At 41.6% G+C, this 21,067-nt stretch overlaps 2 protein-coding genes across 2 annotated transcripts, besides 1 other annotated feature; both read right to left on the bottom strand.

Annotated features, from left to right (window-relative positions):
* Positions 1–1,899: 1,899 nt before the first annotated feature.
* Positions 1,900–1,938: a sequence feature (Short protein (N7458_000003, KAJ5464317.1) was converted to a misc_feature.).
* A 13,351-nt stretch (positions 1,939–15,289) lies between these two features.
* On the bottom strand, positions 15,290–16,093 carry N7458_000004 (uncharacterized protein; the record flags this gene model as incomplete). The annotated part of the gene is made up of 1 exon (XM_056903398.1): positions 15,290–16,093. One exon carries the CDS (start codon positions 16,091–16,093, stop codon positions 15,290–15,292), a length of 804 nt encoding a protein of 267 aa, XP_056771165.1.
* A 4,015-nt stretch (positions 16,094–20,108) lies between these two features.
* Positions 20,109–20,773, bottom strand: N7458_000005 (uncharacterized protein; the record flags this gene model as incomplete). The annotated part of the gene is made up of 2 exons (XM_056903399.1): positions 20,109–20,719; positions 20,764–20,773. 2 exons carry the CDS (start codon positions 20,771–20,773, stop codon positions 20,109–20,111), a joined length of 621 nt encoding a protein of 206 aa, XP_056771166.1.
* Between the last annotated feature and the right edge of the window lie 294 nt (positions 20,774–21,067).

Below are 21,067 nucleotides of genomic sequence, written 5' to 3' on the forward strand. Positions count from 1 at the left end.
TCCTATCCTCGGTAGGCTCGAGGATAATCTATATAAACCTAGCCTTTATAGATCGCTATTCCTCGATAGTCTTCTTTAAAATATCTAAATTAGGAAGGTCTTGCAAGAGTAATTACTTCGAAATTATTAGCCGTACTCGCGTTTTAATATTCTTTATAATATACTAGAGACAGAGGATAGAAGTTAAATCTTTAAAGATCTCTCTACATACGTTAAGAAGAGAGTCTATATCGTCGGAGAAGATAATACGTAGAGCTTGAATCTTTGCTTGTGTAAGCTGTGTTTGAAGAGCTTGAAATATCTAAAGATACGACGATTCTTGCTTATTATTAACAAAGTAATAAGCTACGTAGAAGGTTTTCCTTGTTAAGGTTTGTCCGATAATATTGATTATTAGTATATTATACCTAGTTAACTAATTAGTAATCTCTTGTTTTCCTCTTATCTTTCTCTTATTTTTCTCTTATCTATCTCTTATTTATCTTATCTTACCGATTAGTCTTGTATATAGTATCTATCTATAGAATATTTAGATAAATACGAAGAAATTGAAGGCCTATCCTTAAGATAAAAGGATTCTAATTAGCCGCTGCGTATCGTCTAATTTATATCGTATAATCTAACTAGGTAGGCTCTCTATCACTGCTTTAATAGATGTACGCCCGGTAAGGAAAAGGATCTGGTTCGGGCGCGGAGGTTGTAGAGGTCTTTTAAGTTTAGTAGACTCTTCTTAGGCTCTAAAAGTGTTGAAATTGCTATAGGTTTTAGGCCTTTTTCGAAGTAATCAAGGAGTCGCTCTTCCTTTTCTTTCCTCTCTTTTTACCGTAGTGGAACTAGGAGATTTAGTAGAATTAGGCTATAATTGTGTTTACTATGTTTAACTACTATCTTATAACGGTTAGGAATAGCCTTTCTCGTACCCTTACGTAGCCAGATTTGAATCTTATATAGGCAATTAGTCCTAATCTTGATAATCTCGCGAGATTTAGCCTTAGATAAGACCGAAGGGGTTTCCTTGGCAGGCTTTGGCTAAAGGGAACAGTGTAGGTCAACCCTCTTATTATCAGATCTCTTTACTACTAAGGCAAAACCCTGTTTAGTGGTAGATTCCTGGAGGGCCTTCTTTGCAAGGTCACGGGTCTTATAGAATTGTGGTGGATCTGGTGGTAGGGTAGGTGGTAAGATAGACTGTGAAGAATCTATGGTTGGTAGGTATAGGGGGTAGGGAGATAGTAGTAGGCCTAGTAGATAGATTTAGATTAGTGTGTGTGGGTTATGTGGTTCTAGTAGGGCTAGTAGGAGGTCATGTGATAGGCCTAGTAGTAGAAGATAGAAGAGAAGAAGGAAAGAATGCGTGTGTGTAAGAAGGGAGAGGGTGGTTGAATTAGTAATTGAAAGGTGTAACGGGCTTGGCAGAAATCAGGCATCAATCAGGCCAATGGTGGTGCTGCTAGAATTTTTAGGTGGTGCTAGCAGTCGTACCCAAAATATACCTTAGTAGTAGTTGCGTCGATATATTGCTATATATATTTATCTAGCTCTCGGTACCGATTGCTAAGGGTTTACGAAGAAGCTCGTTATCAAGGACAAGAATCCACTTTCCGATTTTTCCGTCCTATAACCAATAGCCGACGACTTAAAATATATTAGCGTTACGGTCCTAGCTCCCTAGAATCTTAGCTCGATCGGCGAGGTCTCGGAGACTGTTCTCGCAGCGGGCCGCATTACTAGCATATACCTAGAAGATCCACGTATTAGCGGATTGCTATCGAACCTAGTAGCAATATTCAATAGCAAGATACGTTTTCCTACTATCTAGTTAGCATCCGAGGGGCTGCCCTAAGACTAGTTACTCTAACCCGACGCCTCCGAGACTAACAAGAGCGAGTCTGGACCCCGCTATCGAGGCTTTCTCATGAATTTTTTCCAGGATTTCATTCCGGCCAACAAAGTCTAGGTCGCGCGGGAACGGGACGGTCGATAGAGGTTCCGGGCGTGGTTCCGATCGCTCTAACCATAAAAGCCACGATGTGAGCAAGCGATGCTGCGCAGGTAGAGAGGGAGGAAGAAGATTGAATAAGATAGATCGATCTTTCTTCCTTAGATTGAATAGGAAGGGTAAAATCAATTCGGCTTAGAATCATAAAGGTAAGATAAGAGAAAAGTGAGGTAGGACTGAAGCTTGGTTGATTGTATTGAATCTCATGTTGTATCTATTCAACATGATTATTATCTTGGTAGAGAAGGCAGGGCATATTTATAATCAATCTTTTATGCAAACCTATCAAACTTGTCTCTTGCATGTGATCGTTCTAGATGATGCATGATGATCTCAAGCTTATAGAGATTCAGCCATCTTGTATAGGCCTTATGAATCTGGCTTGATATACTGTATGACGGTTTTAGGCATCTTGCCCTATATCTCACAGATCTCTACGAAAGTACTATATAATCTACTCTACGTAGGGATTAAGCTAGAGGGCCCGGCCTAGGACTATAAAGCGAGTAAGCTTAACGATCTTAGAGAGGATTAGAGAGAAGGAATCCGGGGTATACTAGCCTATATAAGATCGGCTAAGTACTATAAGTACGTAGACGAGGGTATATTTATACTTATCTACCCTAATCCGCTAGTTGAGTAGCTCTAGATAAAAGTTAAGATAGGCTTTCTTAATCGGCTAGAAGTAAAAGGCGAAGAACAGAGTAGAATAAGTAGGGCTTATACGATTATTATTACTTTCATACGGATTAGGGGATTAGGACCGGGTTACTAGAGACTAGAGGGCCTACTATACCTTTCGTTAGCAGTAGTTAAACTAGTAGTAAGGGTACGTAGGGTAGAAGGGCTCTACTAGGTACTACGTACGAGTAAAGAAGTAGATAATCTATTACTATAGTACGATATAGCAAGTAATAGTCTCTAGGTCTATATACGCTTATAGCGGAGTATAGAGGGCCTAGTCTATCTTAGTTTGTATAATCTCTACCCGGATAAGATATGTCGGCATATGTGGGGCCTTAGGCCCAGATTGCCATTTTGAATTCTGCCTGCTTACTAAGCAACCTCTCCTATTTTACCGCGGAGAAACACTATCTTGCATCCTCCTTTCAATAAACCTTTTCTGCACCTTTACTACTGTGAAACATCATCATGTTTACCCCGCCGGATATATCATATTGATCTTCAACGATCGCATCAACATTGCCTATCTAGGCAGGAGACTACGTAACACTCCAAAATGACCTCGAATATTCTTGATTTCCTTATATGATATTTGCTATATACCCCATGTTATAAATTGCACCCTGATTCCTAGTTAGAATAAACAAGTTTGACATCTCTTTTATCTCAGGAAGAATTACCTAGCATAGTGGACCATCTAAATCAACCTTCCACTGCTTGATTCTTCTGTCTGACCAGCCGATCGTGTTCTATCTTGATTCGTCTCTCTTCTATAACCGTAGCACTAAGATTAGTATACACGAACGATTTCTTCTACGGTTTTATATACTAGACGTATTTGTAATAGTTATAAGCCCGAGCCTCTACTAAGGCCTCTATCTTTTACTTTCGTCTTATCTATCCCTTACTTTCGTCTTAAGTAATAGATTCATCCGATCTACGAGCTACCTAGCTCAATTATCCTCTTAAATACCACGCGTATTAGGTCCCGTAGATTATAGCTATCAAAGATTATGCACTAGCTAATAGTATGTAGAAATATGTTGATCTAGACCTGCCTACTCCTACTATACCGCTATAGGAACTAACTAAGCCGTATCTATCTAATATAATCAAAAAACCTGCTAATATATTTATATCTAATCTTCCTGATAAGCTAATTAGACTTATTAATCTTACCTCTAACTAATTAGCTATCTATCGAATCCTACTTAGCGAATATAAGTTAGTAAGATCTAATTATCTATACTATATACGATCTATCGAGATCTTGAAGCAAGGAATTCGATCCTCTCTTACGCTAGAAGGGAGATAGATTATTAATAGCCTAATAGTACACGAAGCGATTACTAAGCTACGCGCTACCTTTGCTCTATTAGACTAATCTAAGAACCGCTAAATCCTACACGACTAGGATACGATTAAACGCTAAACACTGCTATCTAAATCGTCTTATCTTGCTATATAGGGCTAGAAATAGGTAATTAGCTAATTAGAAGGCAAGAAAGCTAGTATTACCTACTTTTAAGACCCGCTATCTCTAGTATACGATTTCCTAGAGACGATTTAATCTAGCGATTAAGTGTGAGATATTCGGTGTGAGATATAGGGCAAGATGCCTAAACCGCTATACAGGATTTATAAGGCCTATACAAGATAGCTGAATCTCTATAAGCTTTATGCTATACTATTATCACTGCGGTCAATAACATCAAGTAAGACGTATATAATAGTATACGATCTATATCATCACTACGGTTAATGACACGATCTACATTATCACTACAGTTAATGATATCGTACAATCAAGCAACCACCGATCAAACAGCTACTATATGAGATCACTATGTATCTAGATCTGTCTGCATAAGATCATTATGTATTATCTAGAATGATTATATACAAGAGACAAGTTAATTATAAATATGCCCTGCTTTCTCTACCAAGATAATAATTATATCGATAATAGATAAGCAAGATTTAATATAATTAACTAAGCTTTAGTCCTACCTTACTTTTCTCTTACCTTTATAATCCTAAGCTGAATTGAACTTGTTGGAATTGCGTATAGTGCATAAAACCGTGGTGGGAATCGATCGTACGTACTAATCTTAGTGCCACGATTATAGAAGAGAGACGAAATAGGATAGATCACAATCGGCAGATTAGACAGAAGAATCAAGTAGTGGAAGGTTGATTCAGATGGTCTACTATGCCCGGTAATTCTTCCTTAGATAAAAAAGATGTCAAACTTGTTCTATTCAACTAAGGAAATAGGCAGAATTTATAACTCGAGGTACATAGTAAATATCACATAAAGAAATCAAGAATATCCGAGGTTATCTTGGAGTATTAAGTAGTCTCCGGCTAATATAGGCAGTTCAATACGAGATCGTTGAGGATTAATATAAATCAATATAGTAGATATGGTTTTTCTTCCGGGGAAAAGATTATAGCGGCTTAGTTATTATGCGGGGAGATCCCACATAAGTTAATATACCCCCTTAGCTCTCGATATGAGACGAAAGCAAGAGCAAATTGAGAGCTGAATAAGACAAAAGGTAAGATCTAGGACAAGGGGGATACTTCTATACCTAGTTACCTAACGAATTCACAGTATTTTTCGCTGGGCAATCGTTTTGTGAGACTATCTGCTAGTATTTTAGTCGTCTTAACCTATTTAACTATCAGCCGTTTAGCCTGAACTTCTTGCCGAATCTAAAGCTAGTGTATATCGACGTGGCGTAGTTTAGTCTAAAATACTGATTTCTCGCGATTTAATAGGTCGACAGTTTATTTATTATCGCAACTTAGCGTCTCTAGTTAGTTAATATCGAATTAAATAAAGGAGAAACGGCGTTTAATCTAATATAGCTACTTAGCCGTATAGCTAATCGCGAGTAATTCGGCTTCGGTTATTAATATAGTAACCGTCTTCTATTTACGCGATTTCTATTCAATTAGTCTACTAAACAGGCAAAAGATAAATCCTTTAGAGCTCTTTCTATTAGGATTATTAGCAAAGCTTATATCCGATAAAGTAGTAAAGATTTAATTATCTTTACTACTATCGTAGCAAATCGCTAGATCTTTTATCCTGTATAGATAGGAAATTAGATAATTAGCTGCTATTAGGCGCTTCTCGTTACAGCAAGTAAGCGATTTTGCTAGTAGTTAATTAGCGAATATAGTATCTAGTCTAGTCTAGACTACAGGAAAAAGAGTTAATCCGTATTTTTGTTAATATAGTTTAACGGTTTTCGGATTAATTAGATTAGATAAGACTAGATTAATATTGTGATTAGTCAAAAGTAGTATTTTTAGAGGCTTTTTATCAAGAAGATTAAATCTAGTAGCGATCTTTTCAATATAAGCTGCTTAACTAAGCTAGGTCTTTCGTTTCTAACGATCTCTAATAACGCGAATTCCGATGAATTAGGTTAATTCGCTATAATCTTTTATCTTAAATCGCTATAAGAGTAGGTCTTTTATCTAGTAAGCGTATAAGCTCTTACTTTTGTGGTAGGTAGCTAAGAAATCGTCAACGAATACTATAATAACTATACGATTATTAGTATAGAGGGCTAGATCGTTAGGATATAGTCGAAATCCGAGTAAGAGAAGTAGCTCTTTAATATCATCTTCCTATCTCTTACTAGCGATTCGTAGGCTATATACTACTTTATATAGGCGAAGAACTATTGATTTTCGTCCTATTCCTAGAGGGTATTAGCAATAAACTTCCTCTTTAAGCGTACTATTCAGGAAAGCGTTGACTACATCTATCTAAAAGGTTTCGAGGTCGAATCGGGTAATAATCGCTATTAGCGTACGGAAGGTTCTAGCAGCAAGGGTACTAGTACGTATATCTTAATTATTAGGGATTTAGGTATCTCCGCGTACGTATAGACGAGCTTTGAATCTAGTTAAATAGCCTGATTCGTCTAATTTATAGGCAAAAACCTATCGTATTCGAATAAATTAGTATCGAGGGCAATTTAATTAGTCGAGATCTTTATAATTTGATTAGTGAGTATATCTAATATAGATCGCTCTAATTAGTTTAAATATATATATATCAAGGAGTTTATTAAATTCAACTTATATAGCTTGTCGGAATTGATCTTCGAATAGGTAACTAGCTAATTAATTATAGCCGGAAGGTACAGGAGGGATTAATAAGATCAAAATCTTTAGTTACTTGATCTAATTAGACGAGAAGGCTTATAGAAATACGGTAAGGCTAAAATAAGGTCGTTTTACTTTATCTTAGTCTCGGCTAGTATTAGAATCGGATCGAGGGCGCTTAGTTGTTATATAAAGAGGTTTATATCTAGAAGGATCAAAGTTTATATTATTAACCAAGACGAATAGCTAATCGAATAGCTAATCTAATTAGTAGGATTAATCTAGATCTAATATAGATCCGTCTGATTTTATATCAAGCGGTAGTGTAATTAGTTAATCTCTAAGGATTTCGTCTAAATTAGAAGTGTCTTAGTCCGAAGTAAGCTAAATATAAGGTATAGTATAATCGAAATTAGCTATAGTAGTGCTTCTAGTAGTACTTCTATCCCCGAGATCTTACTACGCAGGCGTATTAGCTAATTAGTCAGAGGGAATTAGTATATCGATATCGTCGATGATTCGTGTAGTTTCTTTATTTTCAAGAATAGTAATTAGCTACGTAGGATCTGTATTATCGTATATCCGAATTTTTTGATTAGTCAGCGAGGGATTATAGAATTCCTGCTTATTAAATTAAACATCTCGTACGCGAATAATACGACGATTAGTCGGAATCCAGATACGCTAGATATTATAGGCCTCGTAGCCTACTAGATAGCTAATAGCAGCGCGGAGCGCTAGCTTAGCTAATCTTAGTAGCTTGTTAATTCGTACGTAAGCTTTGCATCCGAAGATTCGTATATTCGATAGGTCAGGCTTCATCTATAGCTAATATAGTGCTTTATCACCGAGGTAGGTAGCAAGTACTTTATACGGAGATTACTAGCCGATCGATCGATAAGGTAATTATCAGATCCTAGTATATCCGACAAGAAGGATCTATATAGGACGTTAGGATGGCTAGTCAAGATAGAAGTTCTTCTAGCGAATAGGACCAAGATGAGACGGATAGACCTTAAATACATAAGATCTTCTCTAGGTATAATGGTTAAACGAGATTAATAGGATAGATTAAAAAGTGTATTGAATCTAAACTACTAAACTAATAAGCAGATAGGTGTTTAAGTACATAATTAGGGCAGTTTAGGTAGTAGAAAATAGACTAAATTAATAATCTAATCGATGATCCGATTATATAACGATGATCTAACTAATTAATAGATTAGGAAAGAGCTAGATGTTAGAATCCGTAGCCTAGATTAGCCGATTTGCTATAGTAAAACTCTCTATTAAAGAGGTATATACAGAGGGGTCCTTCTACGGGAAAAACGATAGTCCGGTCCGGGCCGTTAGCCGGCGGGCCGCTAGTCAACTAACTTATATAGCTATATATACACTAGCTAATATACCCCCGTAGGTCTTCAGATCGATAGACCTAGCAGATCTAGCTAGATCTTATAGGATTAGATAGGTCCTAATAGGCCCTAATAGGATCTAATAAGCTAGAGTAGTAAGAATTCTATACTAATTTGCTTGACAAATACCTTATATTTCTAGCGGCTAAGCGCTTTAGTTAATCTATTAGCAGGCAGATCGGACGATTTCAACTATTCAATACGTAGGCGTTTAGCCTGAATCTCTTAGCGAATCTATAAGCGATAGATATCCACGTGCCTAAGCTTAGTCTAAAAGGTTGATTTCTCTCGTGTAAGTAGGTCGATTGTCTGCTTATTATTATATTAGATTATATCTTGATAACTAGTATCGAATCTGATGAATTTGAATAGCCGTTTTATCTAATAGGATTGCCTAGCCGTATAGCTAAGCGCGAGTAATTCAGCTTCCGTAGTCGATGTAGTAATAGTCTTCTGTTTAGTAGCCTTCTAATCGATTAGGCTACTAAATAGGCAGAAGATAAAGCCTTCCGAGCTCTTTCGGTCAAGATTATTAGCGAAACTAGCATCTAAGTAGGCGGTATAGGCGGTTATCTCGGTTATCTCTTCCTTGCTATCGAAAAGAATAGCTAGGTCTTTCGTCCTATACAGATATAAAATCAGGTAATCGGCCGTATCTAGATAACGATCGGTGTATCTAGTAAGCGATCGTGCCAGAAACTGATTAGCAAAGGCCGAATCTGGCCTAGTCTAAACAGCAGCGAATAGGGCCGATCTACACTTCTATTAGTATAGGTTAACTAGCCTAGGATTCGGTGGATCTTTAGTAGGTTGAATAGAAGAGAGATTAGATAGTAGAGGGGTAGCTAGCGGCTGCTTGCTAAGCAGATTGAATTTACTAGCAATCTTTTTAATATAGGCACCTTAGCTAAGCCAGGTCCTTTTCGATAGCCTATCTCGTGTAATTCTAACCCCGATAAATTAGCTAAGTTTACTAATATACTTTATTTCGAATCTGTCCTCGAGCGATTGCCTAATTCGGTAGGTATAGGTAGCTTCGGATGAATAGTAAATAGCTAGGAAATCGTCAACGAAAACTATTACAACTACGTAGCTATTAGTATATAGAGCAGGATCTTCTAGGCACGGGCAGAGACCGACGGTAGTAAGCACCTTTCTGATATCATCTTCCTACTTCTTACTAGAGATTCTTAGGCTATATACTGCTTTCTTAAGCTTTAGGACCCTTCCGGTAGATCCTAGGCCCGGTAGGAAGCGGCAGAAGACGTCCTAGTCTAATCGGCTGTTCAGGAAAGCGTTAACCGTATCTATCTAAAAGGTCTTAAGGTCGAATTTAGTTATCAGAGCTATAAGCGTACGGAAGGTCCTAGCAGCCAGCGTACTAGTCCTAGCGTCCTAGAGATCAGGCGATTATATATCGCCTCGTATACACAATCTAGCTTTGAATCTAGTCAGATTGCCTAGTTAGTCTAATTTATAATCGAAGACCTAACGTATATAAATTAATTAGTGCCTAGGGCAATCTCTCTAGCTAGCTAATTAACCACACTTATTCAGATAAGCTTGGTTAATAAGATAAGCAGATATCGGCTCGAATACCTATATATCTAGAAGCTTCTAAAATTCGACCTATATAGCCTGTTTGAATTCACGCCGATATAGGTGATTATGCAGATAATAGTAGTCTTCTAGCGGTAGTAGTAGAGATAAAATTAATAGAGGTTTTAGAAGGATTTGATTAGCCGAAAACGTATAGAAATACGCGGCTAAAGCGTGCTAGCGCTTATTATCATAGCTATTATTAGACGAATCCTCCCTTTCGTGCTTACCTAGATTTGATACGAAATCGGTATTATCCACTAGAACAATTAGTGAAGGTAGGCGGTCAGGGACGTTAATATCAGGATCGTCCGATTAAGATTGATAGTTATCTTGTTTAGGTGTTTCAATAGAGGATTCGATAGGGGTAGGCGGTAGATCCCCTAGGATTTAGTCGTTTTTAATAGGAATCGAATTGCCTATATTTTCACCCCCGTGGCTAGATAGGTCCTCTTGCTTAGTAGCTTTAGGTATATCTATCTTATCTAGGATCTGTAAGGCAGCTGTATTATCAAGAATTTAGAGGCGTTAGGACGAATCGTTAAAGATTTCTATACGATAAGGAGGGCTTTCGTCTCTATAGAAATATATTTTATCGAATTCAACGTCGCGTGCGCGGACGATTCGGCGCTTCGAGGGTATCCAAATTCGCTATATATTAGATATATCATAGCTAACTAGATAGATAATAGCCGCTCGAGGGCTTATCTTTGATAGCCGTAGGATATTATTGATTCTAACGAAGGCTTTATATCTAAAGATTCGTATATTAGATAGGTCTAGTAGTTCCTTTAACTAATAAGGAGCCTTCTAGCTAAGATAGCTAGCTAGGGCCTTAGATAGCGATTTCTAATCTAGTAGACGGTGTAGGATCCTATTTTGAATATAGATAGTAGTAAGAGAGGCTTTATTCTAAAGATAGGTCAGTAAGCTAGCATCTTAGACTATCTGCCTAGCTATATTAGTTATAAGCGCTCCGTAGCGCTCGGCAAATAGGTTTTGAGATAGTTAGTAAGGCGGAGAAAGCTCTAGATTTAGACTACGAGCTCTAGATTCGGCCGAAAGGCCTAGTAGGAGGGTAGTCTCGCCGTCGGTGTAGACTATTAGGACCTTTAGGTCGAATTAGGTCTTAACGAATTAGATTTAGCCGAAAAGGGAAGTAGCTAAAAGGGTCTTATCAGTAAGATCCTTACTAATCTAATATCTCGTGACAGGATCTACGTAGTAGGATAGATATCTAGTCCTAGCTAGAGAGGGCGGTTAGTGGATTAGGTCCTAATAGATAGATTTAAAAGGTCTAGTATATTCGATTAGACGGCGAGATATCTACTGTTTAGCCTTTAAAACCTTATAAACCTTATAGATATCAGCTAATTCGGTAGTTACTATAGCTAAATCGAGTAAGATATTAGATAAGTAGTCGGCTAGGTAAGATAGGACCTCTTGATTTATATAACCTAGGCGCCTATACTATAAGTTAATTAGTCCTTTAGCTCGATTTGGCGTATAAGAAGATAGACCGAATTAGCCGAAATCGTTAGTTAGTTCAATATCTAACACGATAGGAATCTTAGAGATCTGATTAGCTAAATTAGTAGGCGATTCGATAGCTATACCGTCTAGCGTTAATAGATTCTACTTGATAAGATAGAGACTAGATTTGCTATTCAATCGGCAAACAGGTTAGCCGTTCGAATCTAGTAGTAGGCTATCTTTTCCTTGCAGAAATAGACCTCCTTTAGTAGCTCTCTTAGCAGATAGGAGATTTAGATAGAAACCGGGCGCGTATGCTATATTAATTAGGGCGATTTTAGTCCTATCCAGGCTATCTATAGGCTAGAAGCTTGTTTTTCCGAAGCCTAGGATAGTAGTTTCCGTGTTTCCTACTCTAACAGAGGAAGGTGCCGGTTAATAATCGGTTAAAAGGTCTAGGTTATTACAGATATATAAGGTTGACCTAGTATTAAAATACTATATATCGTTAGCCGGTTAGTTAGTATAAATCGAATTATATACACGATTAGCCTGAAGAAGAGACGAAAGCTTCTGTTTAGGGACGTACGTGCCAAACGCAGCCCTAGTAGATTCTTTATCCGATTTAGCCGCTAGTAGATTAGTTGAATTAGGTTAGTGCCTAGCAATCGCGTGCTTATAGGTATTTCTAAAACTAATATATCTGTATGTATTCTTGAAACGGTCTTCTACAGATAGGTCAGGTTGCTAATTAGGTGGTGTGACCGATAGATTAACGTATACGCATTTATCGAATTTATAATAGCTATCGTTTAGGCCGCTTTCGTATAGGCAAGGGCGCTTCTAGCTACTAGATCGGCTAGATTAACTAGATTAGCCAGGATTAGTAGGCGAATTGCCGCTGTTAGCGCTTTCCGCTTCTATCCTATCAGGATTTCTACCCTAGAAGGTCGTTCTATAGGCAAATCTGCCCTAATAAATTAGCGGAGATAGCCGAATTGATTCCGAATAGAGGTTAATAAGGGCGGGGAACTCTGGCAATTTACTAGTTGAATAGACACCGCTTTGCTTATAGATTCGATTTATCCAAATCGTATAGAAGCTAGGCGACAGAGGCGCAATAGCCTCTAAGAATTTATATAGAATTCGCTCGGTATCGTCGAATTCAGATAGGCTAATTTCTTTAGCTTCTATATAGCAGACTAGCCACTTTTAGACCCACGAATCGTAATTAGACCTAGGTAGCGCTTACGTACGCAGATTAGACCAAGTTTTCGAGATCTAGCGCTTCCGAGACGAATTGGTAGGCGTATATATTAGACGAAACATATCGATTACGTTACGTAGGTTAGCCTAAGATAGGATCAATCGCTTATTATTAGTAGAAACTAAATTACGAATACCCTGCTTTAGACGATCTACCCCTTTCTAATAGTAACGGAAGCGATTCAACTAGCAGTTATACTCGCGAGAGATTAGATTATATCTCGTAAGCGCTTCGTCTGCTAGATTAGGAAGGTCCGCTAGGTCGATTTCGGGGTAATCTAGTTCTAGAGGGGGCTTTCTGAGGCTTTCGATTAGTACCTCAGGATTGATATAGTCCTATAGACCCTACGTAACTGCTTAGTCCTTCACGGCTATATACTACTAAATCCAATCAGCAGAGGTCTTTAGATAAAAGACTAGCTAATTAGCTTCTGTAGCTATAATAAAGAGTGAGACGGAAGTAAGAGATAGAGTAAAAGAACAAGGATAATAGACAGATACGACTAGTTAATAGCGTAGCCAAGCTAGTTTAGCCGAAAGAAGCCGTCCGGTTGATTCGAAGTCTATTTAGTTAGAGCGATCGGGCTTATAACTATCAGATCCTAGTATATCCGACAAGAAGGATCCACATAGGACGTTAGGATAGCTAGTCAAGATAGAAGTTCTTCTAGCGAATAGGACCAAGATGAGATAGATAGACCTTAAATACATAAGATCTTCTCTAGGTATAATAGTCAAACGAGATTAATAGGATAGATTGAAAAGTGCATTAAATCTAAACTACTAAACTAATGAGCAGATAGGTGTTTAAGTACACAATTGGGGCAGTTTAGGCAGCAGAAAATAGACCAAATCAATAATCTAATCGATGATCCGATCATATAACGATGATCTGACTAATTGATAGATTAGGAAAGAGCTGGATGTTAGAATCCGTGGCCTAGATTGGCCGATTTGCTATAGTAAAACTCTCTGTTGAAGAGGTATATGCAGAGGGGTCCTTCTGCGGGAAAAACGATGGTCCGGTCCGGGCTGTTGGCCGGCGGGCCGCTGGTTAACTAACTCATATAGCCACACATACACTAGCTGACAGTAATCGATTCTAGATATAGATAGCTATCTTCGCTACCTTAGGCTAAAGATAGCTTAGTAGGCCTGAATCGATCGTTATCTACCTAGCTATCTTCGATATCAATAGATAGCGAGGTATCAGAATGAAGAATTATTCCTAGTCGACACCAAATTCACCAAAATCGATAGATCCTGGTTACAGCTGCTGAAATACTATCAGTGCCTTTGGCCGCTGCGTTTTCCCAGTAACACAGATCGGCTAAAAGTCAATGAAGAACTCAAATTCTCTTCAACCGGGCTATTAACACTAGGATTGGAAGAAGTCTATAGCGGAAAGGCTAAAATAGGTAGCTGTTTCAAATATGACGACTCTTCACAGCAGAGCAGTAATAGAGAAGTTCCTCAACAGGTTGTTCGCCAATGGACGGACACACACGGGCCATAGTCTGTAGTAGGTTATGCGTGGGCGAGGGAATAACCCGAAAGCTTGGGCACGTGCATATATCGAACACCTCAAGATCGCATTCCTCTAAGGCCCTGCATCGTTCAAAGAGCGACTAATTGTGTGACCAGCAGAAATTCTGATCTCTGTTCGTTTCGAAACAATGGCCTCCCACAAGTCTCTGCTCGCCTTTACCGAAGTGATCGTACTGAAGGTTGTTACTCTGGTTGGCACCAATTGGAGGAGGCTTTGCAGTTGACGGACTTTCCTGGTGCCTTGCGTTTGTATATGCGCCTGTAACCCAATGCGGCCCTTATCCTTAGCGGGGCTAACAATAGGATCTTCTCCATCCAAGCGGGCGAGAAGCAGGTCCACTGTCCCTGCGGTTGCGTAGGGTATGTCAGTCATGTTTAGGAGGAGATTGGGACTGAGAAGCGGCTCAGGCGCTCCCACCAAAGCGCAGACCGTGCTTTATGAAGACGAGGCAGATGATTCTGACGGACCTTTTCGCTGCAGAAATCGCAGGTTCTAAATTGTATAGAATACCAAGGCCGGGCACAGCTGGAGCAGAGCTCACGGTGCGCGGAGGCATCCGCAGAAGCAGGAAGCAAAGGAGGCTGTAAGGAAGGAGATACCAGGCGGTTGGAAGGTGCGGACTGGTGAGAAGCAAATTGTCTCGAGCGTACAGACTTCGCACGGCAGCTGTCTCACGTCATGTACCGCAGGGAACGCCAGGGCCGTGCACAGTGGGAGCAGAGCACACGGCGGGCAGAGGCATCCGCAGTGGCAGAAAGCGAAGGAAGCTGTAAGGAAGAAGATGGCTGGTCGTTGGAAGGTGCGGTTTGGTGAGAGCTATGGGATTCCAACGCGCAGATTTTGCACGGCAGCCATCACACGTCCTGTACTGCAAGGAAAGCAAGGGTCGGGCACAGCCGGAGCAGAATTGGCGCTCGCCAGAGGGACGGGTGGTTGATGAAGTCCAAATCGGTAGTGGTGTAGGAGTGGATCGCCGCGTATTTTCGCCCCGCTCAAAAGCTTGGACGTTGGCCTCAAACTTCACTTGTCTGCGCTGCAGTATCGAGTACATATTTTAGACCCGTTTCAGCGCTAAAATTAAGTAATGCTACCCCAGGGGAGGAATAAACAGAAGCTTTGGAGACAACATGTATTGCAAAGTAGCTTGCTTGCTGCGGGGCGTTACACAACTCGTTCTCAAAGGCCAAGCCAGGAATCGAATTCATCTTTAATTCCGTCTTCAATGTCACATATGCTTGCAAACTCAATACCACCACACAATTCAACGTTTCCATAATCATCCACCCAATGAAAATAGCCATACTGATGATCCTCGTCGATGCAGCTGAAGCGCTTAAGGCAATCTGAAAGTATATTATGGGCGATTTCGTAAAATGGTGCTCCGATACCGAAGGCTCGTGCGATGCCACCTAGCCAACGACCAACACCGTATGCGTCCCCATCCAGCAATTCTCTCATTACTAATCTCTGCAAACTTCTCAGAGTGCTGGGAAAGTTTTTGTCAGCGTCGAGGAAGCTTTTCACGCTTAGTCCACCTTCGAGCAGCTTTTCGAGCGAGACGTTGTGCTTCACGTAAGCTTTCGGGATTTCTCGTTCGAAAAGATATTCATATTTGAAAACATCGGTATTTTTGCTTCCTGTGGACTGTTGTGCAAGTTCACAGGCCCGGTGAGGCTTTATTTTGGCATCATCCGGAACAAACAATATCGCAATCCATATCTCTTTTGGGCCCTCCGCATATTCCTGTGGAGTGTAAAATTTCGCTAAGGCACGTTGGAGGGCTTCAAGGGGTCGAACGGTGACAGAGACGAGTGCAGTGGGAACTTTCTTAGTTCGGATTCTGTGATTTGCAAATTCATGAAGTAGTTCGTGGTGCGACAGCTTATTGGGGGCATCGTCGTACTTTCCACATCTCAGTGCACCGGCACTAGCGGAAGAATAGCAACGATAAAAGTATCGACCCTTGAGCGAATGACCCATGCTGGAATAATACTGAGAGGGACGGTAGAAGAAGAACGATGGATAGAGCTTAGTAGGGGCTAATCCGCGTTTATGCTTCCCCGCACGAGGAAAGACGCATGTGAGACCGACGATTAGAGTCTTGGCTTCGGAAAAACCTGCCTATGCGGCGAATTCTGACTGGCTGGTACATCCACCACTAACCTGCCATTTCGGAGACAATTTTTAATACCATTAGAATGTCTGTGGTGACCCCGTTCCAGGACCCTTCTCATTTTTTTTATTATCTCGAAAACTGGTGGCAGGAGAGTCGAGACGACTCTAGCCAATAGAACCTCGGACGAAAAACCCCGGACCAAGGTCACGTGGTGAGATTCAAAGGCTACTAGCCTACTACGCCACAAGGACCTGTCCCGCCATTACAGTCCATATCAATGCCCATGTGCTTCCCGACCATGCACTCTTACCATCTAATGTAATTGCCATTATTGATCAAGATATGCTTCCCTCATACTTGGATTTCGGGGATGACACAACTGAGCCTATTCTTTTCAATTCTCTCTATTCACTAGCACTGGTCCCAAACCATCCGTAGCGATGGCGATATGGGGATTGGAAGGGGCAATATCTCTTCCCTCGCTCGACATGCGACGCGTCGCGTTACCAGAAAGTGGTAGTACATTATGGCGAGGTCCTAGAGTTCTTTGCGCTCTCCTCATCAACTGCTACCATTTTCACTCTTTTTCTGTTCGACAGGTTTGTTAGGAACCTGTCATCTTTCAATGTCGCACTCTGCTCCCCTTGCCTATCCAGTTTCCACGCGCGAATGGCCCTCGCTCCCTTGTATCTCGACTGGGAGGAGAACGTTGCCATCTGCACGCTTTGCTGGTACGTGATACCTACCGAAGGCATACGGGCAAGCAATCATTTGCGGAAAAACATCAGATCCCCAAGAACCGGCGAAATGGACTGGACCAATATCTTCAAATATATCAGTTCAGAAGCGGCCGCCTAGCTAAACCATAGCCAAACGGGTCACAATCTCATCTAGCTCCATTTGGCTCCCCAGGTTCGTGTGCCCGGTTTCAGTATTTACAGTATCCCTATATCAGTACAAGCGTACATCTCATACGCCGGCACCTAAGGGGAACAAATAGGATGATCCCACGGTGCGTCTCGATCTGGATATGCTGTACAAGCCAGTTTCCGCTCAGTCCTGGACCCAGTCAACTACGCCCCAATCATTCTGGACTATTTTGAGCGTACCCTTAAAGGGCATGGACGAAGGTGTTGTAAACGAACCTCAATTGTGTAGCGCCAATATTATAACCCACGCAAGCGAGAAGTGCACTTTCACACCGTCCAGAAACCACAGAATAGTTCTCAGTATAGCGGGCAAGATACTTATGAAGGGACTCGCCCATGGCTGGAGAGGACGCAGTGGATCGTGACATATCAGGGAATTTCCCGTGACATTCTCAACCCACTAATGCTTCTCCCAGCCGTTTCTAGTATCAACCACGGTCTACTGCTAGGCTGCTTCCAGGGCAGAGTATTACTGAGTCCACCAGCAGACGAAGAGCGAATTTATCATCTGGTTGCCGGAATTGACGACGTACTTGACCGCTGTGAGGAAACTATGTGTCGTACCGGACATCCCATTCTTACCTGGCTCAAGAGTCATGCGGTCACCGAGCCATCTTCTCGACCATTTTTCTTTCTGGAGACTTCATAGGGCTGATAATGATACCGACATACGTGGAAACAATTCGTGGCGTCTGTTCTCCGAGTGTCCCGTCTCGGGCCGGAACTCTCACAGGAGGCCCTGTACGTGGTGTTCCAACCTGAACACTACCAGGGTCCTTAGGATTTTACCCTGGACGAGAATGGTTAAGTCCAAGAATTGCTGGAGCCCTACGCGCTCGATCGTCTCTTGAATACTCGCCTATATAAGTAGAAGTGTATCTAGTAGGAGAAAATAGAATAGTAACTACTCACGGGCGACCAGGTCTACCCGTTACGAGCGTATCTCGAACCCCCGCGCCGTAGCATTTAGCCGACTATGATCGAAGCTAGAAGGATAGTGTTAGATAAGGGATCCCTCGTAATATTAGTAGAGAACCTCGAAGCAGATGTGAAGACTCTACGTCAGGAAATTGAAAAGCTTAAAAGGGGGCAAGGTTGTATTATACTTTGATAGCGCATTGAATGGACATGCAATATTATTAGTTGTCCGTGTATCAAACAAGGTCACACCGTGGCATGATAACTCGTTCGCCTTGCCGGATGATTCCTGTTTTATGCTCCCTTGCGGCAATTGGCAAAGACCCACTAGAAGATGCTTCGGTCGCTGCTTTATGAGTTACACCGCAGGGCCTCGGCTTGTGACATGAACCATGTCGGCTGGCCCCCTATACTCGGGGTGAGTGGTCTTGCAGTGCGCAAGGTACCCGGAAACCTCCCGGTGCAGGGTAAATGACAGAGGTTTGAAAGGATTCGGAATAAATCTCACCAAAGCGACAGCTGTTGCTGTCCACCACCACACCTTGATTTGTGACATCCTCCCGACTTAACATAGAGGCTCAGCGCTGATCCGAATTGCTTGCTTCCTTATTCTTTTTGGCCACCCACACTGCTTACAGTGGCTGACCCAACTACCGAAATTCGCATGCGGAGGTGGAGAGCGGAGATCGCACAACACCACACTCTGGTACAACTGATGTAATTCAAGAGTCGCCGAGTACCGTGACAAGAGTGTATTTGAATGGTGAAGATCATCTTGGTCATGATTCCGCGGTAAATATAGGGGGCGAAGAAAGGAAGAGAGGAATACGAAATACTGTTATACATCCATTATTTGCGATACTCACAATTCGCAACACTTCATCAAGGTGGAAATCTATAGCCCGTACAAAGTCACTCGTCCACGTCAACGCTGCCGGTTTAGTCTACCGAAGAAAAAAAGCATCGAGGATAGATAGCTCAACAGCGAAACATATGTCTCAGTCAGAGTGCCGGCACATTTGATCAAGGCTGATACTAATGTAACACGGAAGGGGACCAGGTGAAATTCTTCAGTTACGAGACACAGGTAGCAATTGGCGAAAGATTTGAAGGGCAGGCTCGTCAAAAGTCCCAGTTCTCAGCTCGTGGGTTGCCATTTCCACACTCTTTCAATAACGCACTATTGAGCACCACTAATTACTTATCAGCTCCACGAAGCTCTACTCAGCCCTCAAAGACTCGAACGCCGCCAAGCGTACGATGCCACATACCGACTTTACAAGTTCTCCACAGGAAAACCATGATTGATAATGCTTAACCAACTTTACTAGGACGCGCTCGTTCCTGACCTACGCGTCGCGTGCGTGGCGACTCTCGGCAGAGTCAGTGGTAAATACACAGTACTAGGGTCGAGGCCCACAGCCACCCAAGAGACTAATAGGTGTGCAGAGAAGTCGGAGGGAGCTTAAGGCATTATGGATCAAGTAAGTGACCTCCGGATTTTCAATTTTTTCAGAGGAGGTTTTGCTTATAACATCGGTATTCGTATATTATTTCAGGTTCCAGGTGAAAATTTTGCCTCTTTTACCATTTAGCCTGTTTTTATGGTAGTTATTCTCGACTATGGAGTCTAAAAATGGTGGCAGCTGGAGTTGGAATTCGAGGTTTTTGATGGGGTGCGCAGCCAGTCGGCACGTACCCTCGCCAGGAGGACGCACCACGATCCAATCATGACACGGAGAAATGGAATCAACCCCTGAGTTGCTTTAACAATAGGGAATAGTATAGTTGTTTCTTTCCTATCGGTATGCCTGAATCCAATGTCGAAGAGGCTAGATGGATAATCATTCAACTGAATATCCACGCACTTCCATGAAAAGGCTCGTAGTGTTTGTAGTATATCATGATTGCTGGATTTGTCCTCGAAAACAAGGTCGTGCATGGGTAGGATTCTACGAGACAATTTTGGAAACTCTCACACTTCTCATCGACAGACTGACTCTCCATACAGCAATGATACATCCAACGCAGTCTATGCCCACATGGCCCTGAACTTCGCGTTGAACTCCTCCTGCAGCACCTTGAACGCCTTCAACACCAACAGAATGCGATCATCCCCGTCATTTTCAGCAGCAGAAGAGGGCTCCTTGCTGGCAAACTTGGTAGGCTCTTCACTCTCGCTTTGAACCGCCCACTTTCGCCTTCCGCGAGCTTTCTCTTTCTCCTTTGCTTTCTTGGCAAGCTCCAAGGCAACATCTAAACTGTTTGGAGCGTCTTCGGTGCCTTCTTTGGCTCCTCCAGGTCCATCGCTCACGTCGTCATCCCAATTCTCCGTCACTCCCACTTTCTCCGTAGTCGACAACATTGAGGCCACAGGACGAGTCGAATCACTTCTAATCTGCTGGTGCCTGGCTATGTGTGCGGACGTCGTCACTACCGTGTCTCTGTCATTGACGGCCGCCTCGCTCAGCGTGCCGTCCATTTCCATTTCGTGAGCTTCGCCTCCACCCATCACATCCAACATATCAAGTTCAGTGCCAGGTGTCAGCTTGAGGAAGTTTTCCAGACTCGTCACTATCGTTGCTAGCACGAGCGAGAAGTCGTTGAGCACGAACCAGATATCGCCCTTGCGGACCCCGTTATCTCGTTCCAGTGCATGAATGTTGCCATGCTTGAAGAAGTCATACAGATACGCATTACCGGTTATAACCCAGGACAAGCAACCACGCCGCAAGCGGCTTTATAGTACCGTTAAGCCTCAGGATGATAGTGATAATGATATCCCGCTTCCTAGAATACTGACTAAAGAGTGTACGTAGGTACGATCAGGGAGGATTCGGAAGAAGCTAAAGCAGCCAGATAGATTTGAATTTGATAAGCTGTAATATAATCTTGAATAATTGAATATCCGATATTGCAATAAACAGTGACAAGGTTTATCCATTAGCAGAAAACATCATAGGCCACATATTCCCGTGATAGATATACTAC

Source organism: Penicillium daleae (genome assembly GCF_028827525.1).
Source record: "Penicillium daleae strain IBT 16125 chromosome Unknown utg000001l_segment0_segment0, whole genome shotgun sequence".
NCBI classification, from domain to species: domain Eukaryota; kingdom Fungi; phylum Ascomycota; class Eurotiomycetes; order Eurotiales; family Aspergillaceae; genus Penicillium; species Penicillium daleae.